We start from the raw sequence: 21,554 nt of genomic DNA on the forward strand, positions 1-21,554 counted from the left end.
CCGCAAACGTTTCCCAGAATTCTGACTATTTGGCCTTCAGAGTGGCCTATAAACAATAGAGTTTTTCCAAATGACATGATATTTTGAACAAAATTCTAATTTGCCATCCTGATCATAAAAGTATGAGAGCCAAAGTCATATTTTGTACGGCGTAACCGTAGCGTTGACAGAAACATCCCATGTTATCCTTATGGGAAAATCGTAGAATCGCTCAAATCACCACATTTTTACGCTTCACACTTTAATGAACTCCTCCTAGGGCGATTGTCCGATCAAGTTCATATTTGGAGAATATCATCTACACAAGCGGGGCATCAAAACTTACCCATATTTTGATTCTAAGTGCTACGGTCTCTGTGTGGCGGACCCGCAAATATATGTCAGAAATGGGAAAACAGCGAAATCTCTAAAATCACCACATTTTTACGCTTCACACTTTAACGAACTCCTCCTAGGCCGATTGCCCGATCAAGCTCATATTTGGGGAAAATCATCTACACAAACGGGGCATCAAAAGTTATCCATATTTTGATTTTAAGTGGTACGGTCTCTGTGCCGTGGAGCTGCAAATATACTGTCACAAATGGGAAAAACGCCAAATCCTTGAAATGTTCACATTTACGCTTCACACTTTAACAAACTCCTCCGTGGGCAATAGCTCGATCAAGCTTTACTTTGGGAAAAATCATCTACACAAGCGGGGCATCAAAAGGTATCCATATTTTTATTCCAAGTGCTACGGTCTCTGTGCGGCGGCGCAGCAAATTTGACTGACACTTGTGTTCATTTGCACTGGATTGGCCATGTCCAATGTGTCGCCGTCTGTCAAGTTCTTTTTTTATTCAAGACACAATAACGGCGCCATCTTTATCAAGTCAAAAGCGCAGAGTCGGAAGGCCGGCGGCCCGCGAGGGCCGTTGGATGCCGCTTGCGGCTTTAATTATTATTATTTTTCTTGTTCTTCATCGCTTTGAGCTCTAATTTGACCCCCTGAACATGCTCAAAAACTCACCAAACTTTACCCAAAATTCAAAATCGGCGAAAAATTTTGTTTTTTCTGGGCCATTTTTTTTTCCGTAAAACAATGGCGCGACAGCGCCACCGACAAAAGTCAAAATACATTGCGCCTATGGGAGACGCCCCGAGGTCAACTTTGTCGTAGAGCTACGAAATTCGGAACACGCATTCCTCTCGTGAGGACAAAAAACAAATATTATTGTGGCCACGCCCCCAGAATTACCCTATGCCCGCCATCTTCCTTTGAAAATGAAAACACGCTGTGTTAGCCATTTTGTTCACGTCAAACTTTGACGAACTCCTCCTAGGGCGTTTTGCCCACCGACTTCAAAATCGGCGGACGTCCTCTGGACAAGTGGGGCATCTAAAGTTATCCAATTTTTTGAGATACCTTTTACGGTCTGTGTGCGGCGCAGCCGCAAAGTTGGACAACTTATTTTGGGATATTGCAGATCTAAAAATTGTTCCCATTTGATCAAAACAAGTCCGATTAGGACCAAATTTGAATCAGTTGTTCAACTTTCTAGTTTGGACCAGTTTATGATGACAAAATTGAAATGGGCGCGATAGCGCCCCCTACAGAGTGACCTTTAAATTAACATTGAAGGTCAAAAATTAGTTTTACCAAAATTTTCTAAACTTTACCCAAAATTCTATTTTGGCGTCGCGATCAAAAAAGCCAATCAGACAAATGCCTTAATTTTTATGGCGTAGTCGTAGCGATGACATAAACCTCCCATGTTATCCCTATGGGAAAACCGCTAAATCTCTCGAATATCCACATTTTTATGTTTTACACTTTAACGAAGTCCTCCTAGTGCGTTTTGCCCACCGACCTCAAAATCGGTGTACGTCCTCTAGACAAGTGGGGCATCTAAAGTTATCCAAATTTTAAGGATAGCTTTTACGGTCTCTGTGCGACGGAGCCGCAAACGTTTCCCAGAATTCTGACTATTTGGCCTTCAGAGTGGCCTATAAACAATAGAGTTTTTCCAAATGACATGATATTTTGAACAAAATTCTAATTTGCCATCCTGATCACAAAAGTATGAGAGCCAAAGTCATATTTTGTACGGCGTAACCGTAGCGATGACAGAAACATCCCATGTTATCCTTATGGGAAAATCATAGAATTGCTCAAATCACCACATTTTTACGCTTCACACTTTAACGAACTCCTCCTAGGGCGATTGTCCGATCAAGTTCATATTTGGAGAATATCATCTACACAAGCGGGGCATCAAAACTTATCCATATTTTGATTCTAAGTGCTACGGTCTCTGTGTGGCGGACCCGCAAATATATGTCAGAAATGGGAAAACAGCGAAATCTCTGAAATGTTCACATTTACGCTTCACACTTTAACAAACTCCTCCTTGGGCAATAGCTCGATCAAGCTTTACTTTGGGAAAAATCATCTACACAAGCGCGGCATCAAAAGTTATCCATATTTTTATTCCAAGTGCTACGGTCTCTGTGCGGCGGCGCAGCAAATTTGACTGACACTTGTGTTGATTTGCACTGGATTGGCCATGTCAATTGTGTCGCCGTCTGTCAAGTTCTTTTTTTATTCAACACACAATAAGGGCGCCATCTTTATCAAGTCGAAAGCGCAGAGTCTGAAGGCCGGCGGCCCGCGAGGGCCGTTGGATGCCGCTTGCGGCTTTAATTCTTTCTTCTTTCTTCTTCTCGGGACCAACCCCCCTATTTTTCACCCAGTGAACATTGACGAAAAGTCACAAAAATTTGCACACCTCTAAAAATCGTGCCTCTCTACATTCTGGCTATTTCCCTTTTCTAAAATAAAAAAATTGGCGCGTCAGCGCCACCAAATGTACCAAAAATGCATTGAGAGATGGGAAATGACCCAAAAAAAATCTGATCGTAGAATCATGAAATTTGGCGCAGAGGTAGATGGTGACAAGAGAAGTAAAAAATATTATTACGGCAACGCCGTCCCCCCAACCAAATGTCGGCCATATTGCTTCAAAAATGGCTAAACATGACTTCGGAGTTTTTCCAAACGTCGTACTTTTACGAACTCCTCCCAGGGCGTTGGCCCTAAAAAGCTGAAATTTGGTGAAAATGCTACTGAGGAGTGGGACATCAAAAGTTATCCAAATTACATTGATACCTCTCACGGTCTCTGTGCGGCGAAGCCGCAAACTGTAGCTAGAATTTCAGAAATCTCCCATATTTAAAATTTCTGCCGTTTGCGCAGATAAAGTCCGAATTGCGTCAAATTAGAATCAGTTGTTAAACTCTTTGCCCTAAACCTACTTGAAGTGAAATAAATTCATTTGGCGCCACAGCGCCCCCTACAGATTTTATATGGAGGTTAAATGTTTAGTTTTGCGAAATTATATGAAATTTGATACACAACTCAATTTTGGCATCCCCATCAAAAAAGTCAATGAGACCCATGTCATAATTGTTATGGCGTTGCCGTAACGATGACCGAAACCTTCCATGTTATTCCAATGGGGAAATCGCCAGAACATGTTTACACTTTAGACTTTCACAAACTCCTCTTAGGGCGTCAGCCCTATTAACCTGAAATTTGGTGAGACTCATCTTCAGGGGTGGACCATCAAAAGTTATCCACATTTTTATTCTAAGAGTCACGGTGTCTGTGCGGCAAAGCCGCACATTTTGCCAAGAATTCAAAATAAAGTTGCTTTTTGATGGTAAAACAAAGGGGAGAAGATGTGACAGCGTCACAGATTCAGCAGTAGGCGTAATAAAAGGATAATTGGGGCGCGTTAGCGCCCCCTCCTCTTGCGGCGTGGCGGCGGTGTGGCGGCGGCGTGGCGAGGGCCGATCATTGCCGCTTGCGGCTATATTTATTGTTATTTTTCTACTGCTATTATTATATTTGGCAACAAAATAACACTGCACATTGAGTCTATAAAAGTTCCACTTAGTCCAAAGTATGTCAAAAAGACCACTCTCCATCCCTCAAATGCCAGCTAGAACTTCGCTACAGCCCTTGATAGTTGGCGCAGTTTGTGTCATCCATATTTTTGTCACGGCTTTCATCCCTGCAGCCAAAAATGCTCTAAAGGCATCCTATCATTGTATTCATAGCAGGAGTTTTGAGGCCCAAAAACATGCTTTTGAAGTCAAGTGGAATACTGAAAACTGTCTGCAATGCTTTGTCAATCTCTGTCCAATATTTAAGAACGATACAGTGAATGATAATGATGGGCCACTTGCCTGTGCATTGTGTGCACATTGTGTGCACTTTGACATGGTGTTAAAAAATATCGTGATATATATATTTCCAACAGAATTATTTCCAAACATGTGATTTTGTTCTCTTCCATTGAGAAGTACAAAATGACCTTCTCTTTCCCACTTCATTTTAATATAATTAATAGAGTAGCTGTTGACATTACTAATGCATTTATATAGTGTATATATTATTACCCTTGTAAATTCACATTTATATGCCTTAATACATATTTCAATCAGAGGATTAGTGGTCAACATCGCTTTGTATAATTTCGTGGTTGAGAAATGTCTTATTTGCAAGTACCTGTAAAAGACCTGTTTTTCTAAGTCAAAGGATTCAGATTCAGAAATCATCAATTGATTTCTCTCTGGTAAGGTCTGTGAGACCATTCTAACAGCCCATACCTTTCGGTTTTCCTTTAGACCCACATCTGCCTTCTAAATATGCTCCACTTTAGTCCTGTGTCTTTTTGGTCTGCGGTGTTCCCTCTGAGACATGTGTGTGAAGCTGGCCTCAGCCTCTGGTCAGTGCAGCAGCTTGTGTGATGTCTTCAGGTCCATTTATAGGATTAGGCCTGTCGCGCTGTTCGCTTCACCCTCAGTGTGGTCCCTCAGGAGCGGAGGGGGATGGCCTCATTCAAGACAAACTTTCTGGTTCACCGCCTGATGTTAAAAGGAATAGTATTTTAAATGACTATTTTGAGACGGTACTAAAGAGCCTTGGTGAACGATTTTGGTTAAATGAGTTCCTGACAAACATTGTGATTAGATTTGCAGTTTATATTCTGTTTTGTTTTAAACATGTCCAAGAGCATTACACTTTGTGATAAGAGTTAAGTTTGAACTGCTAAACTAATCTAAGAAAGTCTAAAGTACAACGTAATTAGGTTGTATACACAATAGGACAGGTCATTTTTATTGTTTATTTAAATAATTGCAGTCTTTGCAATTATCCCTTGGTGGTAAATATATAGTTAAGATTTTGCATAATTGAAAGTATATACAGAAACAAAGAATTTACCTTTTAAAGGAATGAATATGGAGCGATTTGTTTATGTGATATACAGTATTTTCCGGATTATAAGTCTTTTTTCATAGTTTTGGCCAGGGTGCGACTTATATTTATATAAGTCAGTGAGTTAAGTTGATCACATGTATTTTCAGATATCTGGTTTAATGTTACATTTATTAATTCAAAATTAATGTATAAATAACAAAAAGTCACCATATCAAAATTTTGACTAAATTTGGACTCACCCAGGACTAAACCAGGACTACAGCAAGACTCAAAATGTTTTACTAAAACTAAGACCTAAAAAGTCAACTGTGAACGAACACTTAGAAAGACATTTCTCTGAAGTTAATTGTGTGTCCCAATTGTAGTTTAGAGCCCTAAAAGCATCTTCAGAATGTTTATGTCAGCAGTTTGATATTCTCATTGTGGGATGTCTCTATAGTGAGACAGAATGCACAGGCCGGTTTGAAGCTTGTGAGAGAAAGTCGGATGGAGTTTACAGGAAGCCATTAGCAACACAGGAAATTAAAGATGGATTTCTGAATGCTATGCCAACTCAGCACAACACACTGAGGTTCACACTCCCCAGAAATCATTCCATCTGTTTCTTATGCTACTTCAGCACCTCACTTTAACTATAAATACAATACATGTACCATCAAACTAATATTTGATTGAACAAGTCTAGTAGCATTTGTGGTAAAACGGACATCATTTCTGTATTCTCCGTTGCATGATCATTTTATTGATTAAATAAAGAAGTGAAACAGCTATTTTTCATAATCGTTTTACAGATACTTGGATTTTTTAACATTTATACATTGAAATGCATTGTAAATTTGTTGTGGGATTACGTGTATTTTTGGGTATACTGTATTTTAAAGTTCTCACACTACAAAAATGTCTTGAATCAAAAAAAATGTCAGTGTTTTGTTCATGCTTTTACAGTTCATTAAAAAATGTCTCCTCACTATTGTTCTGTCTACAATGTGGCACAAAATGTCATAAAACTGGCACCTGTATTTGAAAAAATGAAAGTTGGGTATGTTTAAAACCATACATTTTAGACAAGCAGAAAAGTGACACAGTGCACCTTTAATCTACCGTAATTGTTTGTGTTACAGATTTATAATGAGGAACGGCGACAGTTTAGTGTGATCAAGAATCAACCCAGAAGAATTGTGGAAAAGGTGGCATTAGACATTGAAAGACTTCTCGCTAAAAAACGCAAAGCCCTGGATGTAAGTATGATGAAACTGTCCCCCCAACGGTCACTTTGGGAATGGCAATCGTTTGTAAAATGTGCAATGGAAATAAAGTGAATTGAATCAGATATACTGGCAGGTTATTGAGGATTCAAGTAATTTATCTTTTGGTGAAGCTACATTTGCAGATTTGAATTCACACAAAAAATTATGAAATAGATTACATCAAGCTAAATAACGTTACATAATCATAGTTATTAGCTTTTGTAAACAAACTAGAGTGTATATCTTATCTATCTCATGTCCAATGCTTTGGACATGCACTAAATCATTTCTTAAAAACTCAAAACGGATCCAATAATCAAAGCCAAAGCTTTCCATGTTTTTAGTAATTGATTAATTGCTTTTCTTTTGATAATCTGCAGTGGGTGAATTTATATATTACAGAACTATTGGAAGGAAAACGTATTGCAAACTACGGAAGCATCTAAAATCTCTTAGAACCACATACAAGCTCCACAAGATTTTCTCTGCTGAACAAAGATGTTTTTTTAGAGTATCTCTCTTACATCTGAGATGTAATAGTTCTTGGTGTTTCTAATCAATAAAGGAAAGAGTGTGTGTGTTTGTGCAGAGGTTAGCCAGTGAAGCGGAGCGGCTACAGCGGGAGCATCTGTGGAAGGACAGCATCAAGGTAACACAGTCAACAGCACTGAGCAATAGATGTATGTATTTATCACATTAAACTCTGTATTCACTCTCAATTCATGGAAACCTGCTTCATTTACTTCTGTGTAATGTACTGATCTCTTTAGATACAACACACTGAAAACACACCAACGTCGCTCACAAAACAAATGATTAATTTTACTTAATTATTTTACTTTTATTATTATATTTATTTATTTACATTTATACACTTTGTTCTTGTCATTTTAGAGACTACACTACATAATATAATATTATTGTTTAAACTCTAAATATGTCAGGCAGATACAATCATCTATATTCAGTCCATGTCAACTAAATAGGACACACAGCTGCTTCATCCAGCTCACTGCACTCAGCTGTTGTGTTGAGTTTTGCACATGTTTCCCTCACTATATCAACCCAATTTAGTTTGGGCCTAAATGACAGAGAGCTAGACATTCTTCTTATGTGGTCAAGTAGCAATCAGAAGTACCGGTAACTCACATACTGTTCACAAAAATTAAAGGAAGTGTTGTTTTGTCAAACTGAAGGTTCCCATTGATTTTCTATGGAGTTCCAGAGTTATACAGGAAATACATTTTTGTGAACAGTATTTTATCAGCAACACATTGGATAATGGAAATTTGGACACTCTAGTGGTAAAATGTTAGCATTTAAAAAAATACCTTCTCCGTTCCACTATTTCTACCATTTTCACTTAGAAAAAAGAACAATAACGCTTGAGATGAATAGCTTAGGCACATGTTCAGAAAGGTTATATTGACAGGGTTGTAGTATTTTCGTTGTAACTTTTATGTCGTAAACAGATCCAAAACAGTGCGCTATATTATGTCAAAATAGTTCTCGCGCTCAGAGAACAGATGGCAGCACTCAGCCCTCACACACTGATTCATCATGTGGCTACACAAAGCACAATGCACACATTTGGAGGAGCCAGCTTTGAAATATGAACATTTGGGGACTTTACGATCACAAATTTGTCACAAAAACATTTGTCACAAAACATTTGTCACTTAAACAGTCTTATTTATATCTACAAAGAGTTTGTAATAACCAGATGGTGTTTTGGATCTCCTAAAGGCCTTACTTAAAGGCTCACTATGTTACTCTTCTGGTGGGTCTACCATCTGCATTACTCTGGAGATGTGATTGTTTTGACTGGAATATTCCACAGTGAACAGTCACCTGCTTGTCTCCATGGAGATAGATTAGTTTTATGCCGTACTGTGGAACATCCTGGGCAAAGCAATAATTTTGAAATTTCCCCATGTGGGACAATAAAGGAATATCTTATCTTATCTTATTGCAACAAGCACCTGAAAAGTTAGGCTGATGTGTAAAGGATATATTAAGATGCAGATTGATCAAGCATAATACTTTTTTACTAGTTTAAAGTGGGAATTGTATGGGCAGATATTGAGGTGGAGAATTAAATATGAACTAACTTGTTTGAACATGTATCTGCAGGAGCTGGACATGGCGTACTATGACTCCAAGGCAGAGCTGGATTACGTGAGTGGCAATCTGTTAATGTGTTAAAATACTTAAGGCTAGATGCATTCACTTTTTTACAAGGTTAAAATCATCTGGAACTGTGGGAAATGGGCTAATCAAAACAATGTACAGTATTTTAATATTGAGCTGGCTTTATTTAGCTTTCAGTGATTTGCATTGGTTCATCAGCAGTGTTTATTCAGTTCATGTAGGTGCGGCCTTTTCTTTCTTTTGAATCTTTTGAAATCCAACCCATATTTATATTATTCACATTTTCTTTTTTACAATTTTTTAATATAACGTGCTTTTTATTGGTAATCAATCTTTGAAAATGTGGCATAAAGTAAAATTGGTCCAAATACAATCCCTATTTTGAACCCCATCAGCATGAGGCTGTGCTTTCTCATGACAGTATTCCATGGATGGAGAAGGAGAAGTAGAAAACCCCTCCCACATCAAGCTGGAGTTTGTTTACGACCCAAATTTCAAAAACAATGTCAACTACTCCCACACAGCTGTCCAGATCCCCACCGACATCTATAAAGGAGGTGAGTGGCGTTTAGGACCTCCGCTAGAGCCGGCTTTCAAATGACATCACAACATAAATGCATAGCACTGTATACATTTAGACTATTGTTGATGAGGAGAATATAGTTGAAATATTGCAAGTTCAAGGCTTAGTCACATATGTAAATGATGAGGTTCAACATTTTAGTTTTTATGTTTGTATTTAGCACCAGTGATTTTGAACGAGTTGAACTGGACTCAGGCACTGGAGAAAGTCTTTATGGAGAACAGCAGAGATGATCCATCTCTACTGTGGCAGGCTTTTGGAAGCGCCACCGGAGTCACGAGATACTATCCAGGTACAAAGATTTCTCTCAATATTATATATTATATAAGGCCTTAGTTATTTTTTTTACTTCGTTTACGGATCCGCCACACTTAGATTATTGATTTCTACAATATAAATAAAATGGATTATTATCTTTTTTTTTTTTTGTAACGTACCGCCGACAACGCAAAATAGCATTAAATTAAATGTAAGAAGCAGTATTAAGTCAAAAGATAAGAGTGCGTGAAGCAATCTCTCGCCAAACTCCTGCAGAAGTCTGACGGGGCTGTTCCGAGCTGCTCTGTCCCCTTTTGAAATTAGATTTATATTTCACCCGCCTGTGCAATATATTTCATTAAAAAATCCGTGAACCAAGTAATAAAATAAGCTAAAAGCCCTTCAAATTTACTGCATAAAGTTTTAGAGTGAAACAAAATGTTAATTCAACACTCTGATACTAATTCATACTAAACCTTGTATCAAAAACTACATATTTATTTGAATAGGTATCGTTACTGCAAAAAAATGCCACAAGCAGGACACATTTTGGCCTTTCCTGTTTTAAAATAGGACTACATGGTATTTTCTAAACTAGGACTACTGTACATGGCATTTTATGCACATGGTGTTTAAAATTGCATTGTTTAATCTAAAAAAAAGTGTTTGTTTTATTATTTTTGTTTTGAAATCCGTACTGAAGCTTTTTCCTCAGCATTGTAATTGAGTTTGAAGCTTGAAGTAACGAGACAATACTACTGCACTATTACTGTATTGTTGAATGGTTGCGTAAACATATAGAAATATTTTAGGCTAATTGCCCTTCTATTTCCACTCATTATCTGTTTGAAAAGACAAATCAAGTAATTTTTACAACATGTGTCAACTACGGCAAACTGAGCAAGTAATACAATTTACACAATTTAATCTGAATGAAACCCATGCTTTGTGCCTTTTTCTCAGCGACTCCATGGAAAGCCCCTGATAAGATCGACTTGTATGATGTCAGGCGCCGACCCTGGTACGCTGCATTGTTTCTGATTAAATATTGAATTATTTATTAGATTCATACTGTTACTATAATGCTATTTTATTCATAAACACAGGTACATCCAAGGCGCCTCATCTCCCAAAGACATGGTTATTCTTGTTGATGTGTGAGTACATTATTTTATTCCATTATTTTATCACAATTTACAAATCATAGCTTGATATTTTTCAATAAACTGAACCAAGGTCCACCAAAAAGTGCAAAAAAATTAGTACTTTGAGATTATATCAATCATTTAGCTTTAGGATCACATAATATAGGAACAAACACATTTCACACCTCGTCTTGGAACATGCTGGTGACTGTTGGCTCATACCACATGCTTTGATATGATATGAGCCCTCGATATGATTAAACTCCTTCAATTGCTTTAAAGTTTTGTATTATGCATTGCAACTTTTGGACACTAGAGCATTGGTATTTTACATTTTACAGCTTAAAAACTAACCTGGCTCACACCAGATTGATCTGTATCTCACTCTGAATTGAGTTCTTCACATGAATCAATCTGGGAAGGCTCTTGTCGAAAGCCGCCAGGACGTTAAAAAAATACCTCATGCTGATTGGTTGAAGCGTGCAATGGAAGAAGCAGAAAAATCTAAATTGTATTGAATCCAAAATTCAGAAAAGCACAGTGCTCCTTTTCATCCACAAATGTTCAAAGTGCCATTGTGTGCAGGTTTTTGAAAAACATAAATGTCTGTATTCCTCCTAAAATAGGCCAAAGTACTTTCTTTGGCACTGCCATGTTTGTTTTGGTTCGGGTTGTCTTGACTTCCGCCCAAACCACAATGCTGCTCTGTGATTGGTTCCAGTCCAGTCCCTAAAATGTGATTGGCCCATTTACCACTGGTGCGGACTGCAAACCAATCAGCCTTTCAAGATGGATTCTCAAGAGTTTGTGAACACACAAAATCCAAAACTGCTTGGACAAGTCAAATTTGGCCTGATCTTTTAAACTTTTTTAGACTTTTAAACCACCACATTGTCCTCTGTCGACACACTGAAGAGGGACGTTTTAGCAAGACTAAACACATTTGAGAGGCATCTTAGTGTAGACAATTTCAGTGCTAAAACGATCAAAATGAGTCTGGTGACGGTGTATTTACTTCCAAAAATACCTTATAACAACTTATACCTTTTATAGCAAAGACAATTTCTGATTTTCATCCATAAGGCGGCACAGTAGCACAGCGGTTAGTGCTCTCGCTTCACTGCATAGGTTTGATCCGGGTACTCTGGTTTTCCCTACCACTAGATTAGAAGCATGTACCCTGAAGCATGCCCCTCCCCTGAAAAAGAGACGCAACATCTCAGTGGGACTTTCCTGCTTTAAATAAAGGTCAATAAGACACTTCACTCGATAAGATTCTGTATCAAGACATCAATCATCATATTTCAACCTTTATTTGGTTGATAAGCAGTGTTCTCGCTGAGGGGTTTTAGCATGGAGGCCCGCCATGCTTCGGCTGGTCACCGCCATGCTCAAAAGATACCGCCAGGTATTAAGATCACGGCACGTAGGCGCTCTCTGCGCACGGCGCACGCAGCACGGCACTCGCACGGCGCTCGCACGCAAGGAGCGAAAATATATTAAGATTACTCGTTACTTGCAGCCCCAAGCGTCAAATAAAACCTCAAATGAATATGAAATTAATGCTTATTTCTTAGTGCTTTGCTTGTCATTTGCAATCACATGAAAATACACAATCATGGCCATGGTCTGTGTTTTGTGTCCAAAGTAATGTCCCTGTGGTGGTTTGTTTTTGTAAAATCTAAGGCCACTAGGGCAGCACTTCACCAAAAACATGTGACATACCTTCAAGACCGTCTCCATGGCAGCCACTACTCTACTTATAATGAGTCCTGACACAACGTTCCCATCTACTGTGTTAGCTTTGTGATAATGAATAGATCCAAGGCTTATTTTTCTAACCTACAAAAGTGGTCCAGGTAATCATAATCTCTCGGTCTGGCGTCTGGATGTCTTCTATTTGATACTGCGGCTTCTCTGACTTCCTTTTACCGTTCAAAGACATGCATAAGGATTTTTTGATTGATTGTCGATATTTGTTGTCTTGTTGTGGCCAATAACCAATATTTGCTGATGCCTTGAACAATTATTTTAAAGGATTTATAGTAGTTATTATATATAAAAGTTATAGTAAAGTTCACAAATGTACTTTTCACACTTCAAATAATAACGAGGCGTATTTATCTGGGATAGGCTATAAAATCATTTTGTTATTGTGTAAACATACAGCCGTTTTTCAGACAAAATGCTCTTCTAATTACATTTTCACTCATGGTCTATTTAAAAAAACAAATCTGATGCTGAGTGCAGAAAAAATATCAGTTCCAAAGCTTGTTTGATATCGGATATCGATACTGACATCTAGGGGAACCCATCGATATCACCAATATATAATATATAATCCATAATTGCTGTGTTTTGGAGTGACATAGCAATTTATATTTTATTTGAAAAGATATATATTTGGACCTGAATTGTAAAAAAAACTCTGTTTCAAATAGGTTTTCATTTGTTATTGGATAAGCAAACGGGAGAAATGGGCACGCATAGACATTTTAATGAGTATTCAGAAGCTCTTGTGTCTTGCTTACGCTGCATATTTTGTAGTTTTACGCTCGGGTGTAATAACTTGTTTTTCAGGAGTGGCAGTGTCAGTGGACTTACTCTGAAGCTGATCAAAGCCTCTGTCATGGAGATGCTGGACACTTTGTCAGATGACGATTATGTCAATGTGGCCAGGGTGAGAATTACAATTCATAAAATCTTGAGGTAAATTGTGCTTTGCGTTCTTTTATTTGCTGTCTTTTCTTGTTTTAGTTTAATGAGAAAGCTGAAGCTGTGGTCCCCTGCTTCAAACATCTTGTTCAGGCAAATGTCCGTAACAAAAAGATATTTAAAGAAGCCGTCCAGCAGATGCAAGCTAAAGGCACGACAGACTACAAATCTGGTTTTCATTTTGCCTTCAACCAGCTGTTAAATGTAAGTAACAATTGACACTATCAATATTATATTTAATTAATTCTAATTGTGCAGGATCTAGAAATAGAAACACAAAAATAGCGGCTAATAGGGTCCACACAAGCCTTATGCTCCCAAAAGCATAAGTTCACCACCACAGTGACGTATGCTGAAATACAGAGATGCACATAACTTAATGCATTTAGGAATTACGTTTAGGAATTGTGCAATATATAACATCTGCAACATTAATGGGTCCTGGCTACATTGTGAGATACAGTAGATATATCCACAGCCACATAAAATTATCCAATATATACACTATTTACACATTTACAACCTAAATCACTACTGAAAGACATCACTATATACAAACATATATACATTCTGTTCCAATGCAGAAGGATCTGGAATCAGACCTTAAACCTTTATCCTTTTGGCGTCCCATGGGTGGGACAGGCACATGTGTGCAACCACGTACTCATGTGCCATCACGCTCCCCAGTCGCAAAGCCTGACAATCTACACATCAAATTAAACCTTAAAGTCTCGCCTTTTTGAATATGTAATCCATTTTCACGTGCAACAATCACAGCCCAGATTACGCACAAGTCCCACCCTTGCTAAGATTACAGACCGTGTTTGACGCTACAGACAAACAGCCAATGGGTGGACGAGCACGAGGATGTGTAATATGTATGGGGTTTCTTCAAAAAGTTCCACTTTAGAGCCGTGCGATGGTTCTGTGCCCACATTACACTTGTTTTTGTCTATTTTTATTGTGATTTTGTATTAATTTATGGAATATGAATTTAGATAACATAGTATAGTGTCTCTGTGTAAAGAAATGGATTCCCTTAGTTGTAAGCTTTCAATAGAGCCCTCATTGATGTATGTAGGTTGAAGAAGTCAAAAGTGAAAAAATGTTTTCTAAATATGTCCAATTTGGACAAGGGAATGGTCCTTTTATCCAACGCCTGGATAAAGTATTACAAACAGTGTGGTAAAATACTTGTTTCTACCAATAACGATCTCACATTTGAAACTTAAGTGGCCAACTAGTTTTTGTAATGATATATAGTGTATTTCAGGAACATGTGTTTCCCTGCTTAGTTAATCCATCTGTTAAACACGCTCATTTAAAATCTGGCAGTAAGAATAACGTCTTTGGCAAATAAAATGTGCCTGTAAATGTCTTGGTTGAGGTTGAAGTATCATCGTTTTTTGTTTTTTTCATTGATTCAAATGTTTCCAATAAAAAAAACAATTTCATTAATCTTTTAGATGATATTACGCCCACCTCTAATTACATCTGCTTCAATCAATTTTGATTTCTTTGTAGAAAACAAATGTCCCTCGAGCAAATTGCAATAAGATAATCATGTTGTTCACTGACGGGGGAGAAGACAGGGCGCAAGACGTCTTCACCCAATACAACTGGCCCAACAAAACGGTATTGTAAATGGTGCTATAACCCAAATATTTGCAGCATGATTTAAATTGTTTTCTAATATGTTTTTCTTAATATTGTGTCCTATTTAGGTTAGAGTATTCACCTTTTCAGTCGGTCAACACAACTACGATGTCACTCCTTTGCAGTGGATTGCTTGTACTAATAAAGGTAATGAGAAGGCAAATTTGATTGTGATTAGCTTATTGGATTTAATGTATTACACTTTAATGTCCACATTTTAGTTTTTAAAATAAGTATTATAATGTTAAAGATTAAGCGTAAACACATTTGATAAGCTTTGTGGGGAAAATTCATGGCTATATTAAGAATGCATATACTGGAACCTTGTGCTGAGTCTATTAAAATTGATGAAGAGATTTAGAACCACCTCACGGGACCAAAACAAATAAATCAATCCCTAATGCGCCTGGTTTCCAAAACACTGGCAGTGATTACAGCTGTGTTGCCGCCAATTGTTTTATTTTTTAAGCAAACATCACAATGTGCTTGAGATTCATTGTTTTGTGCAGTGCAGTTAAGACAAATGTATGAAAGGTGTACTATGTAACTTTTCCGCCACCTGCTTGTCTCCATGGAGGCCGGTCCCTGAGGTCCTCAGAGTCCGAGATGGTTCATATGGCACTAACATGTCTGAGATGTACTTTGGTGCTAGGCCATGGAGAGACTTGTACACAAGCCACAGGAGCCAGTGCAGAGACCTGAGAACAGGACTAATAACAGTGCAGTTGAGGAGATTTGATCAAGGGATGGAATAATATTTGTTATTGCACTAAAATAAATTTGGCTTTTTAAAACGCTGCTAGATTAAGAGTAAATTGTAAGCCTTATTTTTTTTTCTCAAATGGCACTTATCTGATTTTACTCCTGCTGAATAATGTTACTGTATGATTGATAATGTTTTGTTTTGCCATCTTAAAATGACATCAGCTTCTTAGGAAAGTTGATGAAGTAGATGAATTCCGCAGTTTTCCACATACAGATCCTTTTGTTATTTAAGTCCCTTGAGTAAAATGTTGAATATTTATGATCTCGAGTCTTGTGTTCTAATAGGTCTCTCTCCCCCAATGTCTGTCTCTCTCTTTCTCTGTCTGCCCATCTTTCTCTGTCTCCTCTCTCTCCTCTCTCCTCTCTCTTCTATCTCTTTCTCTTTTCTCTGTGTTTGTCAGGTTACTATTTTGAGATCCGTTCCATCTGTGCGATCAGGATTAACACCCAGGTGGGTTAGATTCCTGTACCCAGCTCTCCTCTCCCGGTTGTTTGTACACACTTTTGTCCCCCATGGCCCCATGTTGTGGCTAGTGTTGAAGCTGCTTTTGCCTCATGTTCTGTTTTGTTGTGACAGGAGTACCTCGATGTGCTGGGGCGCCCCATGGTCCTCGCAGGCAGTGACGCAAAGCAAGTTCAGTGGACCAACGTCTATCAGGATGCTCTGGTGAGAAAGCAGTGGGAGTGAATTAAAAGCTGCACATATCCTGTACATAAGCAACAATTCTGCATCCTGCAATAAAAATATGATACATCCTTTTCGTCAACTATAAACGCCAAGTCAAACTGGGTTTAACCAAATTTAAGAAAAACAAATTTAAGAAAAAAAAGTTGTAAAGAAAAATCCAGACGCAGAGTCTAATCAATACTAAAACTAGTATCGGAACTAGTTACTGATTTACTCAAATCAGAGTCAAAGTCAATACTGGGGGGGAAACATAAATAAGATGAAATTTGGCCTTTCCTGAATAGTTTTCTTTTCCACAAACACATCATTTGGTGTACAAATGCACAAACAGACGGAACAAAAATAGACACATTACAAGTTCTACATAGTTCTACTAGTAAAAAAACACATGATAATTTCTTTATGGTATCAAAATAGTGTTAGTTAGTATAGAGAACCAAAGATCTGAACTACCGTAAATCACATTTGAGCAAACTGCACAAAATCATGAACATTTACACTTTTCAAACTACAATTTTGCAGTATGTAATGTGTTATGGGGTTGCCTTTTTTCAGGGTCTTGGATTGGTGGTGACTGGAACATTACCAGTATTTAACCTCACTATGGACGGAAACTCACAGGTACAAATATTTAAAAGCCCATAATGGATGACAGTTGTATACTAGCTGTGAATTATTGTTGTGTTGTCATTGTATTGTGTAGAATCAGCTGATCTTAGGTGTGATGGGAGTGGACGTGCATCTGGATGAGATCAAGCGTCTGACCCCGCGATACAACGTCAGTAATGACACACTAATCCACTGATTGGATAAACAACTGAAGTCATTACGCATTTTACTTCTCATCCCTTTGTTATTTTAAAAAGTTGGGCTGTATTTGATTAAAAAGTTCTTAACTCAATATTGCCATGTAGTAATATATTTTAATTAGCAGTGACAGGGATATTGGATGAACTTATAAATGCAATAGAAAATCGTCTATAATAAACGGATGTAACATATTAAATTTACTTTATTACACACACAGAATATATGACGAAATAGGCTTACATGATTTTAACTTTGGCTCTAAGCAATAACAGTAATATTACAACTAAAGCAAGCATGTATTTTGATGTATTTCTCACAGCTGGGAGCAAATGGATACATATTTGCTATTGATCCAAACGGGTACCTTCTGCTTCACCCTAATCTCCGACCTAAAGTGAGCTGTATTCCACATTCTTCCACGTTTTCAGTACTTTTCCTTTACCATGTTTTGATTTTGTTTTCATCAGCCTGTGAACCTGCCTGAGCCCGTCACTTTGGACTTCCTGGACGCCGAAGTGGAGGACGGCAACAAAGAGGATGTCAGTGCCCACTGCCAACTGTCTAAAAAAAAATATTGAAATTGAACAGTATAATTTCAGGCAGTTTGTGTTCTTAGGTTTAGTGAATACCGGCTTTTACCAGGTCATTGAGTAGTACCATGTTTCAAAACCGCACTTCGTTGCCGTTGTGATCCGTCTGTTCTCTGCTCGTCTCCATGGAGATGTTATTCCTTTGCCTGTGAAATTTATCACCAGGGAGACAATCAGATGACATTTTTAAACGTATATATTTCAGAAATAAAAATGTGAAAAACGTTTTGAACAAGCACGATAGATTTTATGCCATACCGTAGAGCATTCCAAGTGTGATTACCCAATTTGAGTCGGTGCTGAATTTGCGTCAAAATTAAAAGGGCACAAATGTTGGTCTCTAATTATGTGTGGACCAACTACATCTAACATGTTATACATATCTTTAATCTTTAAACTGACAAGACAACTGTTTAACCGTTTCTGAGAAATAGTCAAGCTACTGACTAGCACGATTGACACAAATTTAGGCAAATGGCTCAAATTGAGGAATGACATCAAGCAAAGTAATAGCATCTCCCTGGAGACAAGCAGGTAGCGGACGTTCTACCTGAAAAGTTACACAGTGCACCCTTAAACTTCAGCCTGGCAATATAACTCGTGTGGTCTTTAGTTTACTCTCAAACAGCTTGTGGATTACATTGTGACTAAATTCATGTTTTCTAGATTCGGAGACAAATGATTGATGGACGCCCGGGTGAACTGCAAATCAAAACACTTCTAAAGTCAATTGATGAGGCAAGTCATAAATTAAGAAATAATTGAAGGTCAACTTTGATATGTTAGGTTTAAATCTACTAAAGATTAAAAAAACCAACTAAAGATTAAAACTATATAAATATGTACTGTTATTGTTTGTAGCTATACATTGATGAAGTGTACAGAGGCTATACCTGGGCTCCAATTAATGGTACAGATTACAGGTTAGTGAATACAAATATCTGTTGTTTTTTAGTGGAATAAAATGTAATCTTCCTGTTGTTTTTGGTTCTTGTCTTGACTGTGCCTGCTGTGATGGCACCCTCTGCAGCCTGGGTCTGGTACTACCGCCTTACAACGAATACTACATCAAAGCTGACCTCAGTGACGTGATGCTCCAGCTTCAGTGTAAGTGTGCAATAATAGTAAAGAGCAGCATTATAAAACAACTTTGCATACACGTAAATGCCTTTTCTCTATCCTATTTGGACTTGCAAACGTGTGCTCAATTTTCAGTACTTGTTTCCTTGTGTGTACCTCAGATATGCAGTCGTTGCTCCCCAGTTCGTACGAGTCTTCGGGACACGTGTTTTTGGCCCCGAGGTGAGCATAAACCGCCTCAGCATTTTTACAGTCGACAGTGCATTTTCTCAAGAATTTCTCATGTTTTCAGGGAATACTGCAAACGTCTGCATCTCTCCGACAACAACACACAGTTCCTGCAGAGCTTTCTCTCTCTCATCATCGACATCTCGCCTGAGTCGGATGAGTGTGAGTGAGAATAATCTATATATTAAGCAATTAGCAATTTTGTGGTGATGTTTATTTCAGTGTTTGAGGGAGTTGTGTTCTTTAAACGGATATATGAAGGAAGAAAGGAATTGAAGAACAGGTCCATCTATGAAGTTGATGGACCTGATGAAAGGTAGCACTTTGCTGCACAGTAATGGTATGCAATTTCATGGTACTAAAAGTGTAACTGAATTGTAATTACGTGATAATTACGCATGGAAATTGGACACTATCATTCTACTTTCTGTCATAATATATACCGTTTATCACAATTTGTATGTTATACAGAGTATAAAAACTGTCAATTACAAGGAAAGATGCTTAATATTTTCTTGGTAATTATATGGAAACATGACGGAAAAGTATATTATCGGTAGTTACCATAATATTTCTACGCTATTAACATGCTATTACTGCACTGTAAAGTAAAGTGCGAGCAAAGTAAAAGCATTTTACTTACTACGTAACATTGTGCCATAGATATAGTGATTAAAAGCACAGAGTCAAGTTCAAATGTGTTAATATTTTTAAAATAAACTGAAACATTGGATGTGTGGTTTTGTTTGTATCTCAGGTGACCAAGACCTCATCCATAACTTGATCTTGGATTCAAGGATCATTGGGCAGCTGGCTTCACGAGTGTGGAAGAACAAAGACCTCAACTCGTACGTTTGCATCATTCAGCAGCATTTTAAAACACTTTACAGCGCAAATGTGACTTTTAACATTTGTATTGTTGCAGGTATGGATTCTTAGCAGTGTTTGCATCTACAGACGGAGGAATAACTCGAGTGTTTCCTAATATGTGAGTCATAATTTTGCAGAAATTACTGTTACTGACACATTTTTAGTAACGGTTGAGAATACCTCTTGAAAATTGTCAATAAAATAGTGAAAGTAAATAAAGTAATACAAATTGATAATTGTAACCAATCCAGACCAGTTGGAATTCAACAAATTCAATAGCAGTTTAGGCCTGTCTGACTTGTTGACAATACATATTCTATCTATTGCTGTAAAATGAAATAATGGCAACCGATCACATCTGTGTCACAGCGCTGCCGACTTGTGGGATGAGGATCCAGAGCCGTTCAATTCAAATTTCTACAGAAGAAGCCTGGACAACAAGGGGTACATGTTTAGAGCCCCGCTACGATCCTGTGAGTTTTTTTGAAGAATGCAATGTCAAATTTCACAATACAACAAAACATATTTAATGCGATGTCCCTCAACAGCTGTGGACGACATGATGGGTGGGGAAAATGGCACTGTTGGTATTCTGGTCAGCTCGGGCGTACAGGTTAATATAGGGGGGAAAATGCTCAAGCCTGCAGGTAAAAGTACTGAAAGGATTATTGTGACGTGTTTTTTATCCAAAACTAATACCGAGAATGTCTTTAGTGGTGGGAGTGAAGTTGGATCTGGAAGCCTGGGTGGATAAGTTCAAGATCTTAGCCAGTAATGTGTCCGACGAACGACAAGGTTCACACAAAGTACGAAACAAAACCTAACGATGACTTTTGATGCTTAAAGTTTCCATTGATCACACTGTCTACTGTCTCTGTTGTACATGCAGTGTGGACCGTCCTGGATCTGTGAAATGGACTGTGAAGCCAACACAGATGTAAGACTAGTTTTGAAAGATTAACTAACAGTTCATTTTAGGGATTTGCAATTAAGTATAATTTATTTTTGCATTAGCCTATTATTTCTTCCTGAAAACCTATATTCTACAAAAGCAGTTGAGAAGAGATGTAGATACTAAATCAGAAGTACGGTAGTCATAAAAAACATTAAATGCTTGGATTTTTTTTTTGTATGGTTTGATGGATTACACAAGTCCTGCGACAAGTTGGCCACTGTCCAGGGTGTACCCCGCCTAAGGCCCGAAGTCACTGGGATAGGCTCCAGTCACCCGCGACCCCGAAAGGGAACAAGCGGTAGAAGATGGATGGATGGATGGATGGATGGATGGATGGATTACACAGAATAGCTAGAACAGGGTTGTGGTTGTTGTTGTTGTTGTTGTTGTTGTTGTTGTTGTTTTTTAATTTTTTTTCAGAAATCAGAAATTCACAAATATAGGGATTTGTTTTGGTGTTAATGTGCAACATACAACAATGAATAATAAGAATAATAGAGGTAGAAGAAGTATATCAAATAATGCATGCATAAATTAAGAGAGT

The 21,554-nt window shown here is 37.9% G+C and overlaps 1 protein-coding gene across 1 annotated transcript in view; it reads left to right on the forward strand.

Moving 5' to 3' along the window:
• The window catches only part of LOC140365814 (voltage-dependent calcium channel subunit alpha-2/delta-2-like), a 46,732-nt gene that overhangs the window by 18,411 nt on the left and 6,767 nt on the right, over positions 1-21,554 (forward strand). Inside the window, exons 3-30 of the mRNA XM_072452378.1 lie at positions 6,391-6,507; positions 7,106-7,165; positions 8,650-8,694; positions 9,089-9,224; positions 9,411-9,542; positions 10,472-10,529; positions 10,615-10,665; positions 13,234-13,333; positions 13,411-13,572; positions 14,893-15,003; positions 15,093-15,171; positions 16,191-16,240; positions 16,367-16,456; positions 17,033-17,098; positions 17,181-17,255; positions 17,607-17,681; positions 17,755-17,826; positions 18,544-18,615; positions 18,739-18,800; positions 18,908-18,984; positions 19,119-19,179; positions 19,250-19,347; positions 19,943-20,033; positions 20,111-20,173; positions 20,425-20,528; positions 20,604-20,702; positions 20,770-20,861; positions 20,945-20,992. Of these exons, the coding sequence (XP_072308479.1) occupies positions 6,391-6,507; positions 7,106-7,165; positions 8,650-8,694; positions 9,089-9,224; positions 9,411-9,542; positions 10,472-10,529; positions 10,615-10,665; positions 13,234-13,333; positions 13,411-13,572; positions 14,893-15,003; positions 15,093-15,171; positions 16,191-16,240; positions 16,367-16,456; positions 17,033-17,098; positions 17,181-17,255; positions 17,607-17,681; positions 17,755-17,826; positions 18,544-18,615; positions 18,739-18,800; positions 18,908-18,984; positions 19,119-19,179; positions 19,250-19,347; positions 19,943-20,033; positions 20,111-20,173; positions 20,425-20,528; positions 20,604-20,702; positions 20,770-20,861; positions 20,945-20,992 (2,346 nt within the window). The remainder of the gene's footprint in view (positions 1-6,390; positions 6,508-7,105; positions 7,166-8,649; positions 8,695-9,088; positions 9,225-9,410; positions 9,543-10,471; positions 10,530-10,614; positions 10,666-13,233; positions 13,334-13,410; positions 13,573-14,892; positions 15,004-15,092; positions 15,172-16,190; positions 16,241-16,366; positions 16,457-17,032; positions 17,099-17,180; positions 17,256-17,606; positions 17,682-17,754; positions 17,827-18,543; positions 18,616-18,738; positions 18,801-18,907; positions 18,985-19,118; positions 19,180-19,249; positions 19,348-19,942; positions 20,034-20,110; positions 20,174-20,424; positions 20,529-20,603; positions 20,703-20,769; positions 20,862-20,944; positions 20,993-21,554) is intronic.

Source organism: Eucyclogobius newberryi, unplaced genomic scaffold (genome assembly GCF_026437365.1).
Source record: "Eucyclogobius newberryi isolate DKJ021-1_F unplaced genomic scaffold, fEucNew1.0.hap1 SCAF_19, whole genome shotgun sequence".
NCBI classification, from domain to species: Eukaryota; Metazoa; Chordata; class Actinopteri; order Gobiiformes; family Gobiidae; genus Eucyclogobius; species Eucyclogobius newberryi.